The sequence below is a fragment of the Chlamydotis macqueenii genome, chromosome 1, assembly GCF_036417535.1.
Source record: "Chlamydotis macqueenii isolate bChlMac1 chromosome 1, bChlMac1.mat, whole genome shotgun sequence".
Lineage (NCBI taxonomy): Eukaryota > Metazoa > Chordata > Aves > Otidiformes > Otididae > Chlamydotis > Chlamydotis macqueenii.
Window position 1 is genome coordinate 83,699,785 of NC_141556.1, and position 27,306 is coordinate 83,727,090.

Consider the following 27,306-nt stretch of genomic DNA (forward strand, 5'->3'; position numbering starts at 1 on the left):
TCTATGACACCCACAGCACATGCATAGATTTTTTTTTTTCCCTAGCCAGGAAATGCTATCCCAAAATGATAGCTCTTCCAGAAGTGTCTTATGTCTGATTTTTATTTAGATAACCACAGCTGCAAATAGGTATATAGTTTCAAAAACATCAAGATTTCTTTTTGCTTTGTCATGTGAATATGCCTTAAAAAATACTACAAACCAAAATATCACTGAAATTCTGCGGCTACAGTGTTGTGTTTATTTCAACATTTTCAAGAGTAAGTAGGACTTCAGCTCTGAAGATCTAGAGTTAAATGTCTAAATTATTTTCAAAGTGACATTTAGGCTTCTAAATAATTTGAATCCTTTTGCAAATTTCATGAAACTTGCTCATAATAAAATAGAAGAGCAGATACTAAATACTTGTAAGTTGCCCGAAAATCAACAAAATGCAAATGACTAGAAGAAAATGCACATTTTTTTTTTCCAGCTTGCACTGTGATTTGTTTTTTTTTGTTCCAAAGAAGGAAGGCACTGATAAATGTATCAATGAGCTTTGAAGAGAGCTGTTGCTCTAAGAAAATTCAGCAGTGTTTTCTTGGCAGTACATCAAGAGTAGGAGCTACCTTCTTGTTGCTGGTTCTGGCAAAGAAATCAGAGCTTTTCCAGTCTGCAAATGGCAGAACATCAAAATGTTACAATGCTGTTATTCCAAAGATGATGAAGGGTTTCTTTCATTAATGAAAGATAACATGAATATACAGAATCCTCATTTCAAATTTTACTGTGTAATGACTATAATCCTGTTATTAGAGGTGCTAGAGATCAGGGGGATGAAGTTTTTTTTCTAACTCTGCTTCTAATTCATTGTGTGTTGCCTTGAGGCAAGCCAGTCCCATATCTCTGTGCATCAATTTCCCCAGCATCAGGCTGGAGACAATGAGAGCTACCCCACTGGGCCACTGTGAGGCCGAACAGATCTTTTTTTTGAAAGGACTGAGAGTATCATGTAGAACTTGTTATTCAAGTGTGAAGTAATAAAATGCAACCGAATAAAATGTGATCAGACCTGTCAGTGCTCATTTTCTGTTGTATGCTCCTTGGAACAAATGAGCAGTGAGTGAGACCTGAAATATTCCAGTGTTACATCTGAACAAAATACTTATTTCAGATTCTAATCTGTATTAGCATCTTCTTCATCATTTTAATATACATTACATTACATTTATTATACATTACATAGTGAATCACAGCTTGAAGCCTGCCTTTCTTGACTCTCATTCTAAAAGTATTATTTTGTCCGTTGTCTTCTAGTTGTTCTCTCCTAAATATTAGACTCTATTGTCCTTTGTATCTGCATGGTAATAGCACTCCTTGAACTATATTCTTATTTTGCTTGTGGGCTCAGAACAGCTCTTAAGAAAAAGGACCATCTCTGTGATAATCCCTTGCCCTGCCACAAATTTCCTGTGTAATGTCAAGAAAAGGCATTTAGTCCATCCCACACCTCTGTCCCCCCACTGTCAAACAGGTTAACTGGTAGCACTGAGGCAGCACAATGGTCATAGGGAGCTTGGATGGCTACTATAATGACTATGCACAAAAGGCCTAGATAGAGAGACAGTTAGGTGAATAATCACAGCTTCACCAGATACTCAGCTTTGCGAATGAGTTCTGTATACTCAGTTCTACTGGTAGTGACAGCAATCTGAATGCACAGGATCTGGGAATGTTCAAGGCCAGGTTGGATGAGGCTCTGAGCAACCTGATCTAGTTGGGGATGTCCCTGCTTCTTGCAGGGGGGTTGGACTAGATGACCTTTGAAGGTCCCTTACAACCCTAACCATTCTATGATTCTATGATCTGTTGGAGCAACCACACACCTGATACAGAAGGAGCTTTTTCTGCAATACCATTTGCATAAGTTTAAGCTAGCTGTACCTTTTAACTCCTGGCTTGGAGCCACTGTGTTATTTCAGTGCTGGGGAGCCACTGTGTTATTTCAGTGCTGGGCTTCCCATGCAGTTCTTCCAGGTTTACTCATATCCCGCAGCCCTTTCATGAGTCTTGCTCTCTTCGCACACCTTGCTCTGTCAGTCTACTACCTTCCATCTGCACTCCACAAACTGCTGATACTCCAGTTTTACCCTCCCCCTATTCTCCCAATCCAGTCCTAGTCAAAAGGGCTCTGTAATTTTGTTCTGGTTTTGTTTAGTAAGGGGGGCCTAAGGTGGTAGCTTCTGTAGGAAACTGCTAGAAGTTGCTCCCCTTTGTTCAGTGGACTCAGCCGGGCCTAGGGCGGACCCACTGTTGGCCAAGGCCGAGCCAATTGGTAGCAGAATGTCCCGTGATAACGCCTCTGCGATAACGTATTTAAGAAGGGGAAAACAGGAAAAAGGAGGAGAAGATGTGAAGCAGCTGAGCGGGGGCAGAGAGGGGGAGGCGTGAGCCTTGTGGGCCTTGCAGGCCTCACCCTCTGGCCTCCCGCCGGGCGGCCAACTGGGCCAAACTCAGCCTGGCCCGGCCGCAAGAAGTGGAGAGGAGATGAGAAGTGAATAAGATGTAAAAACAATCCTGAGAGGCGTCTGCCAGCCTGTTGTGAGGGACGGCTGCAGACGCCAAGGTCAGTTCAGAAGGAGGGGGAGGAGTAATGCGGGTCCTAGCCAAGATTCCCCTGCAGCCCGTGGTGACGACCATGGTGGAACAGGTTGTCCTTCTGCAGCCCATGGAGGCCCACAGAGGAGCAGGGATCCACCTGCAGCCCGTGGAGGACCCCATGCCGGAGCAGGTGGAGGCCTGAAGGAGGCTGTGGCCCATGGAGGGCCCACTGGGACAGCTGTTCTGGAGGGACTGCACCCGTGGAAGAGATGACCCACGCTGGAGCAATTTCACGAAGGACTGTGGCCTGTGGGAGGGACCCCACGAAGGAGCAGAGGAGGAATGAGAGGAGTTTTTCCCCCGACGATGAAGCAGCAGCATGAAACAACACATGATGAACTGACCGCAACCCCCATTCCCTTTTCCCCCCGTGCCGCTCGGGAGGGGAAGGTAGTAGAGATAATGTTAAGCCTGGGAAGAGGGAGGTGTGGGGGGAGGTTATCTTGTTCCCTGTCTCATTCTCCTACTAGTTTTAGAAATAAATGAATAGTTTTCCGCAAGTCGAGCCTGTTTTGCCTGTGATGGTAACCTTAAGGATTTCTCCCTGTCCTTATCTCAAACCTCGAGCTGTTTTTCCTTATATCATCTCGCCCTATTCTCTTGGAGGGTGGGGGGAGCGAGAGAGAGACTGCGTAGTTTGGTCCTGATCGGGGCTGAACTACGACAAATTTTCACCCTCAATTGCAAAGGACAGAAGAAAAAGGGACTGCTGTTTCTTCACCTGTGAAATACGGCTGTATACCTTTCCTCCAAGGTTTCCTATGACCTGATGCTTTCTTGGCATCCTTTGTACACCATAGATAAGAGGCAGTTTAGTGGGTGTATTCTGTAGTACCTTTTCTAGGCGCTCCAAGTTCCTTCTTCACTCTTAATTTTACCCTTGTAAACTTTTCTGTAATCACATGAAGCCCATAACTGTTTATGATTTCCCTGTGCATTTTTTCCATTCTGTGTTTCCCTGTTGATGTCCACTTCTCAGTGGCCACTTTTGCCACGTGGGTGTTGGCTCCAGTTGCACTGAATATATGTTAGCGCACAATGTATGTTTGCCCATCCTTCTAAGGGCTGGGTGAAAACCAGTGCGCACAGGTATATATTTCACTGTGTTTATTTCTTGATTCCCTGGATACACTATATTTGATGGAGTGGCTGTACTTCAGGCCGGTAAAGTGTCATATTCGGGGTGTGCATGCATCTTCCTTTTTCCTTCCCCTTTGCAGTGTTTTTTCTACATACTATCTATGTGGAGATAGTATGCCAGCAATGAGATCTCTAGTCACACTCTGTGGCTCATCCCGGGGGAGCATTTATTTGAGACTGAGTGACAGGAATGAGTTGGAGTTTCTCCCCCCCGGTAGTCTTATTTCTGTTTTAATCAGTGTTTCTTTCACTTCGGACATGACTGCGCTATGGAAGTGAAAACATCAGTCCTTAGCATAATTTAGGACCTGTTTTGTTAGCCCAGACATCCTTCATGGTTATGTTGTGAGGCCCCAATGCCCCAAGGCATCTTTTTCCTTAGGTAGTCTCTGCTCCAGGGCAATGTTTTCTTCCAAAGCAAGCATTAGGATGACTGGAGAGAGGATCCTAAGTGTGGCGAGAGTGACCAAGGCACAGTCTTAATTACTTAACCTCTCTTAACCAGCTGAGCCCTGCAGGCCTTGCTCCAATCCCGTTTCCATAACCCACAGAATAAGGGTGACAGCCTTTGAGCACAGGCTAACATTTCACATATGGACCAGGCAAATCACATTCAGCAAATGCACCTGCCTGCTCTTTCTCTCAGTGATGGCACTGACATGCATGTGCAAAGCAGCATGGCAGGTACAAACATCACTGAGGCACCATTTTCCTAGGAAAAGGGTGAGGAGTGGGAGAGGCCTGCTTGGATACAGATACAATTCCATAGCTCTTTTCTACTTGAGCCAGCAGACAGTACCTCAACCTAGACAGCAAAACATGCACTATGTTTGAAGCTGAAATTAAAATTATTTCAGCTGATAATGTATGCTTTTAGCTGATCTCTGCCCATCTGGCTGGAGTCACAGTGCCCTTCTGCCATACAGGGGGAGCTTGTTTCAGTCACCATAGTGGATATGAGCACAGAAACTGCTGCTACGGGCAGGCCCTGAGTTTACACAGTGCAGGATGATTTACTGCCTCTCCCTCAGCACTAGCAACGAAAGCTCACACTGTGGCTCCACCCTGTATGCAACGGGGAAGGTAAGATCCATTAGGCCTAGCGAGTTTTATTCCTGAGTTTCAGTGTCATTAACTCTTGACCTCAGTGTTTCAAGCAACCATCTCAGTGTGCAGCATGGTAAGAGCTGATGGTCACTCCTCTGCAGCATTGATGTGGTCCGTTTCTGCCACTCCAGCCAGCAGCACCCACACAAACCTACAGGTGACGGAGGAGGAGAAAGGAGGAGGTGGAAGAAGCAGCATGTCTCTTGCTGGTTCCCCAGATGGCATCACTCATCCCTTTCCTCCTCATGTGCTGCCTGTGCCTGATGTGGAGTTATGGCACTGAGCAAATGGTGCCTGTTGGTCTTGCCAGCTCCCAGCAGGGCTCCTTCCCTCTCAGTGCACAAATACCTGGAAGGAAAAGCAGTCTAGATCTGCGCCACTGTGGGCTTACATTTCAATCAGTCCTAGATTTCCTCATCTCTGCCTTTCCTATCTTTAGAGGGCCCTGAGGCATGGAGGGGCCTCCCCCACACCCTCTGCCCATGGCTAGAAGTCCCACCTCAGCCTGAGCTGTCACCAGACAGTGAGGGCCAGTAGCTCCCTGAGGGGCATGGCTGGCAGGGCAACATGGCACCCATCCTACAGCACCTGATGTGGGGAGCAAGGCAGGCCCAGGGATGGTGGCCAGGCACAGCCACCAGCCCCAACCATAAGGCTCATCATGGTGATGAGGTGGGCCGAGATGGGAACCCCATCTGCAGGTTATGCTCTGGGTCAGGCCTAATGATGGCAGGGCAGCGGGGATGGGGATGGGCTGGGGCTGGGCCCCATGGGCCTGGCTCAGTGTAGCTCATAGTTGGGCACAGCAAGGCTGTGGGAGTTGGAGATCAGCCTTCCTGTGGCATCACAACCCTAACCAACCCTGACCATTCTATGATTCCATCACTTGGGCAGGGGCCGATGGCCCTGGGGAGCTGCAATGAAGTCCTGGGCTGTGGGCAGGGTTGGGGGTAGCCCTGGGGGCTGGGCACAGACAATCAGGGCTGGTGGTACCCTCAGGGCCCCGTCAGCTGCCTAGAACTGTTCAAGGCCTTAAAATGGCAGAATAATGCCTCAGTGCATCCATTGCACTCCTGGAGACCTTTTCACATAATCCAGGTCTGTTCATGGCACAGCAAGACATAGCCAAGTGTGTGTGACAACATAACAAAAAAAAAAAGGAGACATGTGACTTGTCCTGGTAGACAGGACAGAGAAAAACTGAGGTTCTGGGGAAAAGCAGCAGCAAGAAGTTCTGACAAAGCTGCCTCTTTATTTACAAGCACACATGTGGGGAGAAATGCTACAGTCATCCCTTTTGGACCACGCCTCTGATTTTCTAATGCATCTTTATTGATTGGTTGATTTAGCTCAAGTAGTATGAACTTTATTTTACAAGAACCTGCAGCTAACCAACACAAAAAGGAATTACCATCATTACCTTGTACAATACCGGACTAGCACAAAAAAAAAAAAAAAAGCCACAATCCAGTTAAAAGAACTGTAAAATAACTAAATTAAACTGTATTAAACTAAATTAAACTGTAAAATGGCTGAGATTAGTCCCACACATGTCACTTATAAATCCAGCAGCGGGAGGGGAGGTGTGAACACAAAACTGAGCACCCCAGATGCCAGCTCCTTCTCCCTTGAGCGTGTCTAAGCATGGGCTCATTTGAGACAATGCAGAACCATGTGCTTGGCAGCATGCATGTGAGCAACTGGGACAGTGGCAGAGAGATGCACACCATCTGCCCGCATCTTGTCATTTACCCTAGAAAGCCTCCTCGGTCTGTTCTCTGTTTCAGAACATTCACAGCTTCCTAAAACAAGAGACTGATGTGGATTTGCACCCAAAAGATGTGAAAAAAAAGCCAGATAATTGGAGGAGAGTGGGCCAAAAAGAGAGGACTGAGCACTGGAGGCAGAAACTGAAGTTATCTAAGTTGGCAGTAGGTACAACTCATTCAAATGCATTTATTCCAGATGAGCACACGACAGAAAAGCAAACTTGAAGTTCAGGATGAAAAACTGGGAAATACTAACCCACTCATTTAATCCTTTGTTCCCTCAATTTCTGTCTGCCCTTTATGACTTCTCTGTCTACATCCTTTGTGCTCCCTCCTTTCTCTCCCATTCTTCTGCTACTTCCTGTACCACGCAGGCAGTGACCCTCCTGCTCCCCCTACGCTGCCTTCCGTGATCTTCACACAGTTCTGCCGGTGACTTCCACCTCACACTTCCAGCCTGCTCTTCTGCCTCGTGTACCTCTGTAGAGTAACAGTCAGAGAAGGCTGAAACCTGATTTCCTGTCTCCCACAATCAGAGGAGCACTCATCTTGATTTCTCATTCCTAAGGAATGCAGAGAACTAGCATCTGACTTACATGAACAGAGCAAACACCCTCAACTTATTTTGGAATCTGCCTGTCTTCTTCATCCTTCTTGCCTTTTCCTCCCTCTTGGTCCCTCCCTTAAATATAGGAATGTTTACAGTAATTCAGGTCCAGTTCTCTGATTTTTAGATAAAATCCCAGAATTCTCCTAAAAGCTCACTCCCCAAACCCCATCCCTCCATCACAGTTATTGCAGTTATGGGAAAATCTGCTGTTTGTACCACAGGGAAGAAACTGCTTTGGCATAACAGCATAAGGCTTACATAGGACATATCTATCTGGCACCTTTCTAAGAATAACACTGGCTTAAAATAATTTTTTTAAAATCTACAGAGAATATATTCCCCTTCATGTCTAAAAGCACCTCTCTTTTGGCAAAGAGTGGCACTGTTGTCCAATCGTGAAAAGCCAGCAAAACGTGGGAGTGACTTCTTCTGCTTGTGCATGTGGTACAAGAGCTGTACAGAGATGAGACATGGAAGGGAAGGCTAAACCCACAGGACATCTGCCATCTTCAATTCTCCAGAAGACTGATACAAGGACAACACTGATAGATAATTTTCTGTGTTCACCAATAACAAGATCATTAGTAGTTAGTTCCTTTAATGCACAGCAAGGGAAACTGAAGTTAGGTAGCAAGAAAAGCTGTCTCGCTCAGAGGTTAGCTAGGAGCTGAACAGACAACCAAGATCTGCCACAGTGAAGTTCACTATGAACAAGTTACATGAGTGGCCATGGTGGACGTGTTTGGTGTACTTAGTCCTGTCTCAGGGCTGGAGTGGGCTAATCATTCTCTTGAGGTCCTTTTTTTAGCCCTATGCTTACGAGTTTATCACTTGGCTTCACTGAAAAGAATATAAGGGTTGTCTCAAGTTTTTCTGTCCAGCACTTGCAATTAAAGCAACAAAGGCAAAAAAAATAAAATCCTTCCTTCTTTTCCCCAACCTTCATGTCTCACAGATGGGAGGCCTCAGAGTTAGCCCTTCTAGTACAGATGGAAGTGATGGGAAGCACAATACTCTTCAAACACTTCGCAGGTAGCAGCTGGAGTGAGGACTGTCAGCACAGGACAGCCTTGCGTGGGAAGAATGAAGTATTTCACAGCTCACCGAATGCTCACAGGAGTGCAGTCCATACCATGGGCAAGACGTAACAAGGTCAGTGTACAATACATGGCATGCCTTCTTCATCCAATGAAAGGGTTACACAAAAATGGCCATCCTGCCCAGACACTCTCCTGGAACTCCACCACACTGGGTTGTCTAGCAGACTGCAGTACTGGCTAACTACTTGCAGCTGTGGTAAAAGAATAACTATGAATAGTGGAATCTCCCCATCCCTCAGCACAGAACCCTAGTTAGCCTTCCAGTTCACCCTTTTACACACTGTCCCCCTACCCTTCCTCCCCTCAATTTAAAAAATAATGGTTATAATTAATGCATGGAAGGTGATGGCATTGTGCATGTGGTCACTTCCAGTTCTCTTCCCCTCTTCTCAAGCATTCTCCTTCCTCCTCTCCAACACCCCTCCCCAAATCCATTCCATCAGTCCATCTCGCCTGCATGCCTGGGGGGCTGGTGCTCACTTGCCATAGACACTCTCATCACTATAGGCCACATAGAGAAAATAGTCCTCTTCGTGGTTATCCTGCAAGGAAAGAAAGGGAGAAAGTAACAAACTAAAGCTCTGCAACTCACTACATGTGAAAAAGCCCAACCAAGAGATCATTGTAACAAGAGGGCATAATCTCTTTCACTGTTTCTTCCCCTTTACACTGAAGGCTTCACTTCCTTATACCAAAGAGAGCGTACAGCAACTCTCTCTCTGTGGCCACAGCTCTACTTCTAAATTCAGGCATGCCACATTTCTGGACACAAGTGAATTTACTTGAAAAGTCACAGCCAGAGTGTGCTTGGACAACAGAAACAGCTCTGATTGCTGCAGGCTGTGCAGCAGAATCTCAGTGCTGGTATGGCCTTAAGATTGAGAGGAAAGACTTTGAAGTCAAAAATCACCTCTCGGTACTTCAGTATTTGGTAAATGTGGTTATATTTGTTGGTTTTCATAACACTTTAACAAGTGGCTGTATTTCTAGTCCTTTTTTACATATGGGCAGCAAAGCTGAGATGTTAAGTGATTACACTGATACACAAAGTCTGTAGAGCAACAGGAACAGAGTCCTGACCTCAGCTCTGGACAGTCAGACATACCTTCCTCCTACATGTCTAAATTTGGAAAACTCCCTGTGGATGTATATTATTTTCATCAGTCCATATACACACTGTCCAGTTATTGTCAAAAAGTGACAGGTCAAATAATGCTCACAGCATCATACCGGAGCTCTCCTATTAAAACACACTAACGTAGCAGAAGGAGAAATCAAGGATAAATCAATCCAGGCTGCAAACCAGCCATGATATAACAGCTACATCATTGAGGAACATTCCTCTGATGGGCATAGAATATGCCTTTATGGTCAATCAAATAAACACTGCTCAGTAGAAACAACGGGCAGCAATGTTTACAGTGTCCTACAAGATCCTAACATATACAGTACCAGCTATGAAAATGTAATTCTGAACAAAGAATAAATGTTCCTTGGCAGTACATTTATAGACAGTTGGCTGCCCAGTGATACTGTGTTCTTTTACTGGCTAAAAGGAAATATTTTTTGTATAAAAACTAAAGCTAAAGTGTATGTTCCAGCCTCCACCCCAGACATAGTATTTCCTCTGAAATATACGTAGTTTATTTCAGTACTTTGTTAAAGTAGTAGGACCAACATACCACTGCTGGGGCAGCTATTTACCACCTGATGCAACAACCCTTTCAAATAGCAAACAAACAAAATGCTGAGGGTCCCCGGGCTCCTCTTTGTAACTCCAGGATGGAACTTCCCTAAACAGATGACAGGACACAGCCCTGGCCAAGGAGGTCCATGTTCAGGCATCTATGACCAAGCTGCACCTACTTGCCAGCTGAGTAGTGCTCAGTTGTTCTTCAGCGGGGATATGCATTCTTCCAGATACTCCAACAAAAGGAGAAAGAGATAGGCCAGGCTTACCTCATAGAGCTGGCCCATGGTAGCACTGGTAGGAGGGATGGTATTATTGACAAAGAAGAACAGGGCATCTTCTGGTCTCAGGTGGATCCGCTTTCGGATTAAGAAGTAGAACTGGCCAACTGATGAGGAACAGAGGAGAATGACTTAGATGCAGAAAGAATGTTTTGGTTTCGGGGTGTTTTTTTTTTGTTTTTACCCTAGCCATGGCTGTTTTCTTTTGGTGGTGGAAGTCACATATTTTATGTAAAAAGCAGGGAAAAATGAACAACGTAGGAAAGAAAGCAGTAACTTCGTGACTGTAGCCACATTAGCAGCCAATCCAGTTGGAGCTGGCTGGTACATACCCCAGGCCACGTACCCTCTAAATCCACACTCCACCCACTACAGTATGAAATGCTCTACTGCGGGGATTGGTGGGAAGATCTCTAACTAGCTTAACCTTTAAATTGTATAGATCAAAAACACCTTAGAGAATTTAACCTTGATGGAAATAGTCATAGTATTCCTGAAAACAAATTCCTTACCATTTGCTTGAATTATGTTGCAAACAAAGTATTCTGCACACTATTATATAATGCAAGAAGAAAAAAAAAATGCAGTTCCTTTAACTCATTCATGTCCTTAAATGAAAACAAATGTAATCACACACAAAACGCACAGGACCATTTGAAAAAGGGACTTTGTAGCCATGACTCCAACCACAGGGACAGAAAACAATGTGACTATTTCAAGAACTTGTCTCTTCCTGCAACAAGAATACAGTCGCTGGCAACTCTGCAGCTAGGTCATCATTGACTGATAATTATGCTACTGCCTATGATACACAGTTCAGTCATTTTCACCATGGCTAGAAGTAAGCTCTGACACATGCATGTTAGCTAAGCCTGTGGGATACCTCAGAAGACCTCAGAGAATTCTGCATGTTGTAATCCAGGCTGTAAGGTACACAAATATAACAAGGACAGCCAGGTAAACTTCTGAGACCTTCTCACTGAAAACAGGAAGAAAGGAGGTATACTTTGTTACCTGTGAGGTCAGAAGGCACAAGATACTTCCTTTTGTCTAGGTCAGGTACTCTGGCTTTCGGTGCTTTTTCCACAATTACCTGGAGAGAAAGAATGAGAAAAAGCAAGAAAGCAACAACCCATGAGTGTCATAAAATGAAATGGACCGAAAATCATCAGCGGAAAAGGGTATTATTCTTCGAGAGAGATGGTGCTACCAGGCCTTTAGACATGTATTTAATCTGTAACACACAACATTAAAGAATAGGTAGGCAAGAAGACGACTTAAAATCACTGTCAATAGCTGTGCTGTAAGACAGCAGCAGGAAGCACAGTGAGTGAAAAATGGAGACTGGAACAGACATAAAAATAAACCATAATAGCTGAGAAAAAAAAAAAAAAAAAAAAAAATCAGGTCACCTTGATGGTCCCAATGCAGGTTAATTTTGTATGAAGGAGCTGCCAGGAGGCTAATACATGAACACAAGTACTATCCCAAGTAAGTTGAACTGTTTCCAGGTTACAGTTCCAAACTGCCTAGCACAAAATCAGCCCTACTCCCAGCAGTCTAACATCCTAATTTCTACATTCATCAATACCAAGTGCTCTAGAATGAAGCAAAGAATTACTATAGCTCATGGGGGAATGATTTTTTTTTTTTGAATCCCCAGTTCTTCAGAGTTTATCTTCTACTCTGAAATTCCTATCCATTAAGGTTGTTTTCCCTATTTCATATAGTTATGGACATTTCCCTATTCATATATATATCTAATAATTAAAAAACAGGCTGCCATCTGGGCAACTGGACCAACAGAGATCAATCCTCATTATATTCTCATGTCATTAAGACATAGAAAAATATGAAGCTTAGCAGCTTTAAGGTCAAATAGATGACGAGATCTTCTACGACAGGAAAATTTTTTGCTACTAGACCTAGGCAAAATGTTTACCTCAGAAGCAGGAAGTATACCAATGTGACCTGATCTCCTTCCATGAAAAACCTTGGAAACCTTTTCAAAGGTTGGAGGTATGTTTCCATGGAACTACTAAGTTTGTGCAGAAAAAAAATTTGAAGGCAGTTTTTTGAGAGTTCTTTTGGTGATACGTATTTTTGAACTAGTAAGAGATTATTACATGATTCAACCTATGTGGCTTGCTGTTTTGCAGAAGCCATTTTGACCATCTAAACAAGAAGCTGTATTTTCTGAACCTCCTCAACTTTTTAATTCTGTTAGATCCTATAATTCTAAATACTCCATGCGAGACAGCGTGGGACTAATTTTTAAGGGCTCCATGCTCCCTTAGCTCTTTGGCAACCCAAATCAGCAACTGCACCTGTTGTGTAACAGAAAACGCTGAACTCCTGTGGACTAAGCCTTCTTTGCAAGCAAAACAGTAGTGTCACAGCAGTGAGACACCATGCCAGAGGAAAAAAAGTGATAATGATGAGCTTGGTGTATTTAGCCAGGACAAAGTGCCACGCTAATTCAATGCAAAGTGAATATCTGCAAAGCATGTTGCATCATAGAGATGCTAGCTTAACATCTCTTCACTCTGCTCCATTTGGATGCTGCCAACACAGTGAAAAACCCTGAAAATTTTAAGTTTGTTTTTAGAATAGAAACATAGTCATCTCTGCTAATTCAAGAACTTCAAGCATCTCAATCAGAATAAGGCATTCAAGCTAATTTAGGCAGTTTATGGTAGGATATGCATTTCTGTACAAGATGCAGTTGGTAAGTGCTGTGAAGGAAGGACAGTTCTACAGTCTCACTGAACAGGTGCAGACTGAACAGCAACAGCACTTTGCACGTTTTTCTTCCCTACACATCCAACAAGGTAATATCTAACACAACAAACTGAAGTTGAGAGAAACCTTTACTTCTTGCCTCCAATTAAAAAAAAAAAAACTACTGCAAGCAGAACTGTCAGCTAGTAGCACTGTTGTGATCACCCTGACTCAAAAGGGTGGCTTGTAGCTTGGTCACTAGATAATAAAGAAAAAGAAGTCATGTTTATGAGGAAAAGGTGAGAGCGTTGGGGCTTCTAAATCCCTAGGAAGGATTTAGACCAGATCATCACCAAGCTTAAGAGAGATCTCCCTCTTGCAAAGTGGCAGGGAGATGCTCTGCTAGTCTGACTATCAACTGTAGTCAGTTTGCCTGATAACACAGGTCTGTCCTCCAAAGCACTAAACCCTTCATACATACAAATAAACCTACAAAGAAAATCCAAAGGGAAGATACAGATTATCTGTACGTCTGTTATTGCTGGCTGGTGACTGTGGTAACGTGCGACCGTGCCAACCGTATAATCTCAGCAAAATGCTGAGGTGTATCAGGGCACTGCAGCGTAGGCAGCCAAATGGACGTCATCTTCAAGGATCCTGCTGTCAGGAAGGGCAGAGACAGAAGTGATGTAAAGAACAGTTGTCTGCTGCATTTGTTTGCTCCGTACGCAGTTCTGACAAGAGGCTACCCCCAAAAATTCACATCTGGGCCTCATCATGCATCATTTTCATTTATCCTTAACTACAGCACACCTTGTTATTCTGGTCCTGGCCTCCTCCATAAAGATCTGCTGATGTCCCTCTATCTTGACTTCTTTTACCTCCTGCCAGATCAGCTCTGGTCCCAGGCTCCCCACATGGTGCTCTTCCAGACACATCTCTCGTGATCTGCTGTACAATCTGCCATGCTAATCCTCAATTTACAGCCTGCCTGACTCCCTGCCTACAGAGCCCCCTGCAGTCCTCATCTTAAAACACAGAGCTGCACACACTTCACCATTGACTCGTTGCATGCTCAACCTGCTGTGCTATGCCAGGGGTCCCAAAAACAGCTAGGACAAATGCACCCAAGAGCCACTCCCAAATCAAAAAATCGTGTTAGCCTGCATGGAAAACATGTGGTGTTAACTGTTCTCCCTTGATTTACAGGAGAGTCTAAGTTATTTTGCATGCAGTACCCCTGGGCAGTAAATCTAGGACAGACCTCTCCACTGGGGATGGAAAGAAAGAATATCTGCAAAACGTTTATTAAAAAGGAACAAAAAAAACCCCACAATTAATTTGATTTGTCATTTTTTTCCCAATTATTATTAGTAATTACAAAGCTAGGCGTTTTCCACAGGCACTCCAAAGGGACCTAAAGATGAAGAAGCAAAGTTTAGCTAAAAGATGACCTTGTTTTCCAAGTGACGTTTTTTCCACAGGATGATTAAACAGGAGGACAGAAAGACTGCAAAGCATCATTTTTCTCTCATGCAAAGGCAAACAACAGAGCAAGACTATATCGAAAAGACAGGCCAAAAGAAAATAAAATAAAAGGAAAGTATCAGATGACAGCGACACAGACCTTGTTTTCTATAAAGAGTACCCGGCTAACCCACTCATTGTTCTCCATTTTTCCAGAGCTAATGGCAAGCTCCCTCCCCACCCCATAATCCCACGCACGTTTGCTGCCAGAAAAAGATTAGCAGCATTCTCGCTGTCGAGTTACTGCGGATTCCAGGGAAAAAAAAAAAAAAAGAAAAAAAGAAAAAAAGATGTATTACATCCCGGCGGCCCCGCACCCACCCACGGACACAGACCTTCTACACAATAAACAGGCATGGCTTTCCGCTAAAGAGAAAAGCCGCCCGGAATGAGAATGAGGCCATCAAGATGACAATCATCTTTACTAATCTCATTTCTTTTGCCTTGAAAAATGCAGACAGCGGCAGCCGACGAGGCACACAAAGGCGGCATAGCCAGCAATGGCCGCTGCCCCCCGCCCCCCCCCCACTCACAGGGACTCTGTCGGGATATTTCTTCCGGATTTTCTCCCCTTCTTTTTTCCTGTACTCGAACGGGTGGTCTTCCTTGTACTGGAACTTCATGCTGCCGGGCTGTCACTCTCCCTCCCCTGCGGCCGGCTGCTCAGCAAGACCCCGCACGCCCCCGCAAGCCCAGCGAAGCACTGCCTCGGGAGCAAATTGGGCGCTGTGACGTCACGGGGAGGCAGCCCCTCCCCCTCTTCCCCCCGCCGTCACCCTGCCGCCGGGGCGGGGCTCAGGTCCACGCCGCCCGTGGTGGGGGGGTTGAGGGGGAAGGCGCAGAAAGTGCGCATACTGGGGAGGGGGGTAAGAAGGGATGTGCCGCCTTCTAGCCCACGCGTGACGGGGGGGGGAGGGATATGTTTGTTCGGGCATTGACTTATTGCGCGGCAATAAATAATAAATAAAAATTTTAAAACTTTTTTTTTTTTTAATAAGGCAGCAAAACAAACATACGATTGAGCAACGTCGCATGCCCCCAGCGTGACTCAGGGGTTACAAATACCGCATGAGGTAGTTATACATAATCCACCCGGGACTGCGGGGATGACCGCGTTGCTCCTCCCTCTCTCTCCGGACGGGCGCGGCAGCGCGGGGCGGCGCTCCACGCGTGAGAGAGAGGCTTGGTGTTGGTCTCCCCTGTGTGAAGCTTTAAGGCGTGTGCTTGTCTAAAACGGAGGTAATGAGCTTGACCTGTTCTTAAAGTGGCTGTGAGACGTAAGACCAAAAAAAATGCTACTTATCGTGACTGTCCCTGTCGGATCTGGATTATCCCTCTGCTTATAACATCTCGGTTAAAGAAAAGTGTGTCATGTAATGTGCCAGGCCAGATGCACTTACGAAGAGCAGACAGTTAAAGGGAACTGTCTGCAAACAAGCCAAAATAGCCAGCCAATTTTAGCCCAGTTACTCAGCTGATACACACTTGGACTATCTTTGTTTTTTTTTTTTTTCTGGGAGTAGTTGGGCTTGTAATTATTTACTGACCAGCAAAAGAGAAGGTATTAATGAATGGATCAGCATGCTCAAATCAGCATAAAAATTAATTGCAGCTACCCTGGGGAAAATGAATGGGAGTGTATCAAATAATTCTTTCTTTGCATGCCTGAACCAGAGAAGCAGAACCTTTCTAAGGATAATCTTTTATTTGTGTCATAGTTTTAGTTGTACTGGTAGGGGCTGAGTGAGACAGCAGACAGCCTCAGATGAGTAAGGTGACTCTGCAAGGCCACACCATTGGCAGAGATGAGAGGACCCAGGTTTCCTGTATCTGATTCAACCCTGTGCCAGTGTGTTGACTCAGAATAAACAAGGGCAGGAAAAGACATTGTTGATGTTTTGCTGGCACTCTGCTTCTGCAGTGCGGTTAGAATGGAAAAAATCCAGGCCATAACAGAGTCAGCTTGAATCCTGAAGAAACTGAAGAGCAAGCTGGATTCTCCTTAATGATAAAAACAGGATCAGGGGGTGTTGTGGTTTAGCTACAGTCAGCAATCGAGTACCACGCAGCTGCTCAGTCACCCGACCCAGGGGATGGAGGAGAGAATTGGGAAGAAAATAAAACTTGTGGGTTGAGATAAAGGCAGTTTACTAGGATAGCAAAAGAAAAGATATATATATGTAAAGATATAGATATATATATATATAAATAATAATACTAATAGAAAAAATAAAAAGAAGAATAATTTTAAACCCCCCCAAACAAACAAACAAACCAACAAATAATGCGTAATTTCTCACCACCCTATGACCCGATGACTGATACAGCCTGTCCCAAGCAGCAATCACGGAATGAAAAAAAAAAACCCTATAAATGATCCCGGAACGATTCCAAACAGTGAGAGAGGGAAAAAAAGAGAGCACTCACTGGCTCACCCCCTTACTTAAATACTGAGTGTGACGTTTATGGCATGGAATACTCTCTTGGCCAGTTAGGGTCAACTATTCTGGCTATATCCTGCCCAGCTTCCTGTACCTGCACATTAGCAAAACCTGGGAAGCCAGAGGTGACCTTGGTCTCTTTAGCAACAACTAACAACATGAGTGTGTTTATCAACATTCTTCACATAGGAAATCCAAAACACATCAGCTACTGAGAGGAAAATTAACTCTATCCTAGATGAAACCAGGACAGGGGGACATAAAGCACTGGTCTTTGTCTGAAGTACTCACATAAATCATTTAGGCTGCCCCTGGAAGCTCATAGAACTGGTGGCTTTATCCCTATATACTGATATGCACACCTGAGTTGCCTGCAGGATGGGACGCATGGTGACACTGGGGGTAGGAAGGTCCTATTACAAATCCTCACAGCAGATGCGCGGTGTTAGCTTGTGTCCCTTGCCTTGTAGAGAGCTGTTTCACATACTGGTCACCACCGATCTTTGCACTCAATAGCACACTGCTGCTTGAACTCAGAGGCTCCCTCGCCAAACCCTGGTGCACTGTGACCTCTTATTTTGTACGTATGTAGGAGAGATGTGGAGGAAATAAATTTACTTAGTTGTAGATATGTTCAGATGGTGGCATGTACCAGATGATCTTGCCTGGCACAGGAATGTGTAGGACAGAAATCTCACCTACACTTTTTAATGTAGGCATGTACAGCTGAATCTGTCACTTTAGACTGTCCTTATAGTCAATGCCAATAAATAGGCATGTTGGCCTGGGATTTTTCTCACCTGAGTCATGACATCTACTTTTGGAAGGCTGAAGTATGCCCCAAGAACTCTGGCAGGTGCTTTAGTGTCTAAGCTTTTACTACTTTTTACTATGGTGTAGCATGACCTCCTGCGTAGCGCAATGGTCAGCTCCAACAGGTGCATGCCCAAATCTCTTGAGGATAGAGCAGCCCACAGTTGGAATGGCACAGACCAGTGTGTCCAAGCCTTCACTAGTTCACGTGCATAAGGTTTGTACAGGAAACATCATCATCTTGTTTCTGTCTATCCTAGGACATGTGAACATTTCCCCATAGTTGCAGGGAGTGTCAGAGGATCTCAGAAGGGTGAGTCAGAAGGAAGGCATTATTTTTGTGCAGTACCATAATGAATAACATAGACTGAAGGAATCCCAGAGTTTAGACCTGGGGAAAATTTTGGTTTCATGGCATTGCACCTTTTTATAATACCTGTGTTTGGCCAACTTGCTTCCTAACTTCCTAACTGCAGCATAGCAGTTGCTAAAATGTATTCAAAGTCTGTAGTGATGTAGATGCCCTCTTCCTCAAGGACAAAAGAAAGGAAATTTTCCAGCTTGTTTCACATAGGGCACCAACACATTCTGGAAATTTTAACATACTGATCTCAAACCCCTGTTGTCCTGTAAATCGCTGTTTCCCTCTCCAGAACTATACACAGGGCAGCTGAGCTAGCGTCTAGTTTTAGTTTCTATTGACAAGTCAGAGAGGAGTTTCAGGGTTATTCCCTGGTCTGATGCAAAGGCATGGCCTGTGAGAGCATTGGTGGCTTTTCCCCCAACACATCCCATGTCAGGATCACAAATCTCCTTACTGAACTCTTCCTGCCCTGGTGATGCAGCCCTGGATGTGCATCCACAAGCCTCACTCCTCCCACTTCCCGGCTTCCTCCCCACCAGGCACTGAATTCCCAGCCCTCTTCTCCAGCTCAATAATAACAATAACGTCATTGGCACAGGAGCAGGGGGGAAGATGATACATGCAGAAACAGTGACAAACAGCTAATCATCTGACTTAGAATTCCTATTAGAATGTCAACCCCTGAGCATGTGACAAACCCCACATTCTGGGTCCCTGTGCTAGAGGGAGGAACTGGAAAGGTGGTTGGCTAGTTTTCCTACCCTGGACTGCGAGGTGGTGCACAGAGTGTCAAAACAATATACTCTTTCTTAAACTAGAGTGTCAGAACAGCTCTGGGCATGTCGTGTATTGCTGTGTCTGCAACTCACGTAGGCCGAGGTTCACTCTAAAAGGGATTTCCCGAGCATTGCCAATACTGTAACCGTAGAAGCAGACGATAAAAATATTTACACAGAATCTGGGGGTAGGCTTTGCCGCCCATTCTGTAGCACACAGTGCTCCAGGGGCACTGCTAGGAGCTCTGCAGTGCACTACTGTGACTTGAAGGTAGCTTGGGTATATCTACACAACTGGCTAAAATTCTGTGGATTAAGGATAAAAATATCCATTATTTGCACTGTGTTTCTTGGAAATGTCATCTAGGTGAGTGTCTCTGGGAACCCCCTGGAGCTACTGTTCAGCTGCCTATAAATCTAGATTCCCTTGGATATTTCTTTCATTAGTACCTGCCCTTGAATACTTACTCCATTTGTACCTCAAGAGGCTGACTTTTTTTCCTTTTTTTTTTAATCTTTAGGGTAGTTTCAGCATATTGAAGCCTCTCCTGTCAGAAAACTTCTACTTTGTAGTCTGAATGGTGATTAAATCACAGAGGGCGTACCTCAAGTCACTTGTGATTCTGCTCTGTTTTATGTCCATCTATGGCACACGGATAGTTCTTCAGTTCTTGCCTGGCACCTCTCCTGCACCACTCGTGACTGGCCACCAGTTTCACTTGACACTGGATCTATAGCAGCCTCAGAGCCAGTACAGGAGAACTGGCTCTGTGTGAGGGCACAGGGTTAGTCACTCCCAGCAAACAATGTCTAATTGTGCAGATGTTTTCCTTTCCTCTGTATTGTCTATGCTGTGCTGCCATTTCACCGCTCTGTTTTGTACAGCTTCTTATTTTTTACAAAGAAGCTACTCATTCCTCCCAAAGTGGTTGCATGGCCCAGCCTCAGTTCAAGTTGCTTAAACGCATACAAATAATGTTAAGAGGAGATTAAGGAAAATAAGCTTGTTGCACTGTGAAAAGCAGCAGTACAGGACAAAATCTGAATAACACAAGTCTGAGATCCCTTTGTTCCAGACTAGGGTTTGAAGTGGCCTGTTGGGGTATCATTGTTACTTACAGTCCTGTGAAAACAAAGAAGCAACACAACAGTGAGGCCAGTGGGGTGTTTCTAAAGAGCAGTCTTTCTCACGTACCACATGCTGTAGGGGAACCTAAGGGTGGTGTGGACAATTCCTCTGTAGCACCTGCTGTCAGTATCCCCTTGTTTCCCTTCACGTGTTCCAGCCCAACTTACTCCATGTGCAGGCTAAAGTGGACACTGGTTGCTCTTTCTGCTCCTGTGCTTGTGTGTATCCCACCCTTTTCCCAGTGTTTGGTTAAGGCCTGAGTGAACAAGTGAGCCGGAGCCGAGTCAAGGGTCAGTGACGTGGTTATGACATAGTTATCTTCAGTACTTTGTGCATAATTTTCGCTATCTACAGATGGCATACTAAGGCTTGTCTGATGCATAGGTAGCGTGACAATATGGTTAAAGTCTGTAAAGTGCATGGGGATCTTTGAATGCAGATACTTAATTATTCATAACTAAATAGAATTGCTTTTGATGGTATTTTTTTCCTTGTCGTGCAGGATATTGGAGTGCTCTGCAGAAGATGGGTACCCCAGTGCAGCCAACTTGACACCAGTGGCTGTACACAGCATCTGAACTAACCCTAAAATTATTTAATGATTAACAGAAACCTTTTATTTATTTTCCAATGTATGTTATTCTGTATTTGTGAGCAATTCACGTCTCTGCTGCTCTTCAGTGTGGGGAAAACAGTTGCTACTTGAATGTTTTTTTAAATATTGCATGAAAGCATTAATTCTTTATGTTTGATAATATTGAATGTTTAATTTTCAATCTGAAAGCATAAAAGATTTCAAAGTGCTTATTGGCCAATATAATACAACATACAAAGTGTATTCAGTGTCCAGACTAAACAGTGAGATGGAGTCACCACTAATGGAGTAAAAAATTCAGATGAATAACAGCAATTTGCAGTACAAAGTAGCAGTTTACCTCTGTAAATAAGTAAACTTGCTGTATTTTTATGGGGTGTGGTCCTGCTTTTTCATGAAGTACAAGTAATCTTTATTGACTCTGTCCTCATTTTTGGATTGTTTGCGAGGAGAGAAGCCTTTGATCATAACAGATAGGAAGGTGAGAGTGAAGCGTTTCCAATCACTGACACCTGGTCTTTCCTTTCACGCACAACCTTCTATGGTTAAATCAAGTGTCTGTAGCTCTGCTTCTGTTTTTTGTTTATTTGTTTGATTCTGGTCCTTGTTTTAATCTGGTCTCTGAGCATTGAGTAATCATCTGAAGTCAGTTTAGTAGGAAACAATCCCTGAGCAAGTGAAGTTATATATATCATTGTCACTTGAAGTATTTTGGATGTCTCGCTGGTAAAAAAAAAATTGAGGGTACCTGCTCTAGCATCTAACAACTAAGGGTGAGACAAGCAAAGAAGGATGTGAGCAGACGGAAAAGGACAGGAGAGTTAGACAATACTGTCTCTGGTTACCGGAAAACACTGAAATTGGCAGGTAATACCCAGCTCTGGGTACGAGTGACCCATAATTTTTCCTCATGAAACTGAGAAAGCAGATAGCAGAGGTGATTTGCTGCAGAGGAGGGGAAAATGAAGAATTTTATAACTTCCCTTTTGGTTGCACATCTTAGAAAAAAAAAAATACGGTGTGCCTTTTCTTGCAAATTATTAAAAGTTGCGCTGTCCTGCGCTGCTCGGCAGGATTGCTGCCCCGTGGAGCGCGGCTGCCACCTCCTGTTAAAGGCCCGCACAGCTCGGGGCTCGTAGGCAAGAGGAAGGCGGCGGGGAGGCGGCGGAGGAACGGGATGTTCCCCCGGAAACGGTTTTGAAGGCTTCCAGGAAGTTTGTGGGCTTGATAGGCCTCGGTGCATGTTCAGCAAGTGCAAATGTCTCTGCTCGCTTCGGGCTTTTACTGGGGAGTAAACAAAAGCCTTCCAGGAAATGTTCAGCTGGTGGAGAAGGCAGGCTCAGACTGGACTTAAGAGAGCAGCTGATGAAATAGGTCTCCAGTAAATGTTCCACAAACAGTTGTTATTATTATTTCAAGTGTGCTGTATAGCAGGAGAGACATAACCTTACATGTCACTTATTTATTTATTGCATTCCAGTTTATCACTCATTAATGGTACAGTTAGGTAATGACTAGGAAATTCAGGAAGAACTTTGTCACCTAGGAAATCAAGACCCTCATTAAATGCCCTTGGATAAAAAATTCCTGAGACTGGACAAGGTCTGGGACACCATCAAAGGTGTTTTGGTCATTCAGTTCTGCTTTATGCAATACCTGAAGCTGTCTTATCATCCTTTACTAAAATTATTCATGGCTGGCTGTAATCTCAACAGCAGTTATGTTCCTTAACATATCTGGGGACCTGGTCCTTGTTCTCCTTATCCACAAAATAACCATATTTTCTGTATTTTCACGGGATCGTTGTAAAGATCAGCATATTAAGGACAGTGAGAATTTGGGTACTGCAGTAGGACGGGCCATGCAGGCACTTCAGAAAGATGTGATATTCGCGACCTCTGCATTCATGTCAACATTAACATATATATATACGCAATTCATTTGTGACTGCTTATCATGTGATCTTGGATATCCTTCTGATTTAGTGTTTTCAGTTGCTGAAGATGGGGTAGAAACAATACTGATGTAATTCAACAGTCACCTTCTTCTGAGTGCCTAGTCCAAGAATACATTTTACAGATGGTCCATAGGTGTATTCATCCAAACAGTTTGATTCATATTTCTGGCTGATTCAATGTATTTGTATAGATCAGGAAAGATTCACATATTATTTCTATTTGAGAAATGGGTTAAATATTTTAAATAGTCTTATTTAATTTGATCTGCTATTGACAGCAACATTAGGAATAATTAATAAATTACACAATATGAATGCAACTAAAATAAGATTGAACTTTACTTCAAGGGGTAGTGTTCCATCTCCTCCCCTTGTTTGATGTGTTATCGCACATGTATTTTTAAAATTCAAATATAAGAGCTTTTGACTAGTATTACAGAATTGCTATATATTGTATTCAGAACTGTATTCGTTCTATATATCCTGTAGGGCATTTAGGGCACTATACTGCACATACTACCAAATGTATGCTATCTTTTGTTTACATGCAGATTATATTCCTACACACCTCCTTTTTTTTTTTTTTTTTTTTACATTTACTATAAATGGTTGGCACTTCCCAGAAGTTCGGTGTTACTGCTAGGTATTAAGACCTTCTCATATAGCTTTCTTTTTCTTCTTGTGAAGACGTCTCTGCCAGGAGACTTATGCTGAAATCTCCCTATAGGTCACTAGCCTGCAAAGACGCTCAGCACCTTGATTCTGCTGCCTGTTTTTTTTTTTTTTTTGTGAAAAGGATGATACCTGTGTGTAATAAATGGACATGGGGAAGGCCAATTGTCGATTATCTCAAGCAGGTGTCAAAAGGAGCCATCAAAATATGCTGGATCTGAAACTATTTTAGTTTGGTTTTTTTTTTCCCCTTTCTCATTAGACTAAGGAGGTTAATCTGATATTCCTCACCCTGCTCAGAAGGATTAGTTTCTGCACATAACTATTCTGTATTAATTGCTGTTGAGTAGAAACAGGCACTAGTGTCCTGGGACGGCTGACTGGACATCCTTGCCCTCAGTAGATGCCTGTGGTTTTTCCTCCAGCACTGGATCCAGGTCTGATACTTTATGCCCCGCCTTCGCGACTGTGAATCTGCTCATGTGCAGAGCTTCTTCGTAGACTGGAGGAGTGTCTGATGGTGAGAGGGATGGCGTTCCCTGTGCAGCACTATGGGAGTGTGCCACTGCTAATATCCTCCTGGCAGCAGGCCCAAACACAGAATGGAGAGCTGAAAGGGAGGAGACAAAAGCTTTTTGCCTCATCTTCAAAGCATCATGTGGTTAGAGGAGGACAAGTATATCTACCCCGCATAGGCTTTTCTTTCCCCACAGCCTGAATGTTTTCCTTTTCATGCCCCTTCATCCTTCCCTGAAAGAGAAGGGTGTGAAACTTCATCAGCAACATCCCACAATTACTCCTTCCTTAAGCGCCACTGAGGCCCATAGCTGCCCTAATTCCACCCACTTATGTCTCACAGCTGATTCACCATCTGGCTGCATTTGCTACATGAAGCCTGGTGAACACATTAATTTGTAATATGTACAGATGCTGCTTTCCCTGCATCCTGCCATGAACTTCTCTCTGCCAGCCTTGGAGAGCCACAATCTGGGCTTTTTACAGTGCAGCCTCTCATGCTGAGGTCCCCAGCCTCTGTTGAAGCCAACTCACAGGTAATGGTGCTTTGGAGGGTGCTGTCATGATCAAAAGCAATGACTGTGACCTCGTAGGGCTGAGGACTTGATTCCTCCCCTGTCTGACGGCAATGAAAACAGCATCTCATGCAGATGGAAACCAGACCACACAGAAGCAGCAGTCCACCAATCACCACCACCAGCCTGGAAAGGAAGCGGATACAGAATTAGGACAGAAAGACTTTGTTTGCAGGAGATCTTTTAAAGTCTCACCCTGACTGATGTAGGGCTAACCTCAAAGCTAGACATGGTAGTTTGGAACGCTGTCCAGCAGAGTTTGGACAGTCTCCAGAGATGGAGAGCTCACATCCCCTCTACATCCGTTCCAGTGCTGCATCACCCTTGGGGAAAGCATTTTTTTCCTTCTCTCTAATCAGAACTTCCCTGCATTCAGCTTGTCCAGTCCCCTCAGATCCTTCTGCTGGGCACCTCTGAGAAGACTCTGGCTCTATCTTCTCTCTAGAGCCACTTTAGGTAGAGGAAAACTGCAATCAGGCTGACCGCTTAGCCTCCTCCAGGCTGAACAAACCTGATCCTTTCAGCCCCTCCTCATACATCGTGTCCTCTGGACCCCTGACCATTTTATTGTCTCTCCAGTGGACTTGTTCCAGTTTGTCAACATCACTCTTGCACTGAGAGACCAAGACTGAACTAAGACTAGACTACATATTCCAGATGTATCCTCATGAGTGACAAGCAGAGAGGAAAAATCTCTGTCTCGTGTCTCTCAGTGTAGTGGCTGTACTTTTGTTAATGCAGTCTTGTAGATGTCCAACAATTACTATTCTTTTTAGTCTCATCCTGTTGAAAATTACTAAGGAATCAGACTAATCTTTTTTTTTTTTTTTTTTTTTTTTAATGAGCCTTTTAAAAGGCATGTTGTGGCATGAATGCTGTATTAATATTGTTCATTTGACTAAATTAATATATGGAATAAAAAAGGAGGCTGGCAAGTCAACATTTGTTAAAGACAATGCAATAGCTAGGGCATTGCCTAGCTTCTGTAGAGCATTAGAGTGTCCCAAGGAAAAGCAGAGGTGGCATCACACTTGAGTGCATCACATTTAGTCCCATTCTTTGCTACTGGAATTTTCCAGTGATGCAGTTTTAAAGTAAACACGTCATCTTACCAGATATACCACAAACGGTCCCACTCCGTACCTGAACAGCTGAGGAGAAGAGGGTGCAACATATAGTTAGCCACAGAATGCCAAATAAATGGAAAGATCCCTACCTTACCCTCTTCCAGCTCCCTTCACACTCCTCAATTACACTCCAGCTTCTAAATAGCACAATGTTGAGAAATTCACTGTGCTTCATGGAGGAGACAGTTGTGCAACCTCATCAATCTCACTGTTAGGTGAGTTTGCCTTCTCTTTGGATTTATGTCTTTATTGTTCCCCTGATATTTGTGCCTGACCAATTCTGTTTGCAAACTTTAGGGATCTGCATCATGTTACTTCTTTCTTTCATATATTTTTTTTCACAATTTAGTCTGCCCAATCCTGTTATTTTTTGCTTTGTTTTTTTTCGACTTTCTCTTTGATTTCTTTCTCGCCCTGTGGGCACATTTAGGATTCTGTGGGGTAGGTTCCTTTAGTTGTAGTTAGTAGATCTGCCTGTGCATTTTTAAAGACCTTTTTTTTAGTCTAAAAAGAACCCTCCTAGGCAATTTTTCACATTTGTTTTATCTTGATTTCTGTTATTCTTACAAATCACATCACCAAGAGGAATACTCACACAAGCACTATATTTCAGATCATTTTTCAAGGAAAGGTCTATTTCAAATTTATAATATCAGTCAATCAAAATTACACCAGAAAGCTCTTAACCATTACAGTTATCCAAATAGGCAGCAGGAACAGTAAACAATACACTTCACATTCAGTGCAATGGAAATTTTATGTTGAGTTTTCCAGAGTCGCAATTAAAGTAAGCTTTTCTGGAAAGTGTCAGCCACCGTGCTGTAACACTGATGTCTACTACGGCCTCTGTCCTTCTTAAAAGAGTGCAAAATCAACAAATACTCACAGTTCAGTGTTGAGACAGCCTTCCTCACCTCTCACTTGGGGGAACTAGAAGGAGAAAACCAAGCAAGTCACAGCTAGAGTGAATTAAATCTTTGTCATATGCAACTTTTGTCTCTGCCACCTGGACTATTGCCAGTTTGAATTGCCTACGGTAAGGACTTACTGTTATCTATCGTCCATTGCTTGCATCATATATTCTTCTGTAGATTTGAAGTTCTTGTGATACCAACTGCATTGTTTCATATCTTAACTTCCTGTAGTCATTAAAATCCTACTTAGCACTGTTCCCAGCACAAACACCAACTTACCTTCACCCTCACAACAGGTTTCTCTTTCCCCACCACAAGCTATGTCATGCTACAGATGTAGATCCTTCTCAAATATTAAAGAACCTTTAAATGTCCTGCTTCATATTATATCCACATTGACCTGAATTTTATTCTGTCCATCCAGTACTCCTACCCTTCTCATTCCTTTTTGTTGGGCACCCTGGTCTCTGTGTTACCATCCCAGGAATAGCAGCAAATATTCTTCTCTTCTGCATGTCTGCCTTTTATATGACCACTTCTTTCTAATATTGGGGAAATTATTGTGATGGTTAATTGCTAATCCCCCTCCACCTTTCCAAAGTAACTTCATAACTGAGCAGAGATCCCATAAAAAGGAACATGAGATGTAACTTACCCATAAGAAACACACTAAAACAAAGCAGATCATGACTGGGCTATGTATCCCTGTATGGTGGTTCTGTGGCCTTTTGGTAGCTCAAGCTGCTTGATATCTTCTTGTCCTTTCTGGTTTCAGTTCATCCTCACCAGTCCACCCACCAGGAGAAGGAGCAGATTCCTTGTTGTACGTTGAATCCAATCTC

General features: G+C 43.8%; 2 protein-coding genes across 2 annotated transcripts; both read right to left on the bottom strand.

Moving 5' to 3' along the window:
* Positions 1–6,119: 6,119 nt before the first annotated feature.
* GABARAPL1 (GABA type A receptor associated protein like 1) lies at positions 6,120–15,303 on the bottom strand. The gene is made up of 4 exons (XM_010121043.2): positions 15,119–15,303; positions 11,352–11,430; positions 10,326–10,444; positions 6,120–8,908 (listed from the first exon to the last, which is right to left on the bottom strand). Exons 1-4 carry the CDS (start codon positions 15,206–15,208, stop codon positions 8,843–8,845), a joined length of 354 nt encoding a protein of 117 aa, XP_010119345.1. The 5' UTR covers positions 15,209–15,303; the 3' UTR covers positions 6,120–8,842.
* An 8,388-nt stretch (positions 15,304–23,691) lies between these two features.
* TMEM52B (transmembrane protein 52B) lies at positions 23,692–27,164 on the bottom strand. The gene is made up of 5 exons (XM_010127147.2): positions 27,120–27,164; positions 26,437–26,480; positions 25,536–25,574; positions 24,383–24,549; positions 23,692–23,942 (listed from the first exon to the last, which is right to left on the bottom strand). The coding sequence occupies exons 1-5, from the start codon at positions 27,150–27,152 to the stop codon at positions 23,692–23,694; spliced, it is 534 nt and encodes a 177-aa protein (XP_010125449.1). The 5' UTR covers positions 27,153–27,164.
* Positions 27,165–27,306: the final 142 nt, after the last annotated feature.

Bases quoted from the DNA above. Each gene is read 5' to 3' on its own strand.
- GABARAPL1 (XM_010121043.2), bottom strand. From the start codon at position 15,208: ATGAAGTTCCAGTACAAGGAAGACCACCCGTTCGAGTACAGGAAAAAA. The intron at 10,445-11,351 runs GTAACAAAGTAT...GTTCCTCATCAG, and splicing joins TGTGCCTTCTGACCTCACAG to TTGGCCAGTTCTACTTCTTA. The intron at 8,909-10,325 runs GTAAGCCTGGCC...CTTTCCTTGCAG, and splicing joins CCATGGGCCAGCTCTATGAG to GATAACCACGAAGAGGACTA.
- TMEM52B (XM_010127147.2), bottom strand. From the start codon at position 27,152: ATGATCTGCTTTGTTTTAGTGTGTTTCTTATGG. The intron at 25,575-26,436 runs GTGAGTATTTGT...TCTTCTCCTCAG, and splicing joins GGCTGTCTCAACACTGAACT to CTGTTCAGGTACGGAGTGGG. The intron at 23,943-24,382 runs GTGAGTTGGCTT...CCTCCCTTTCAG, and splicing joins CCTCCAAAGCACCATTACCT to CTCTCCATTCTGTGTTTGGG.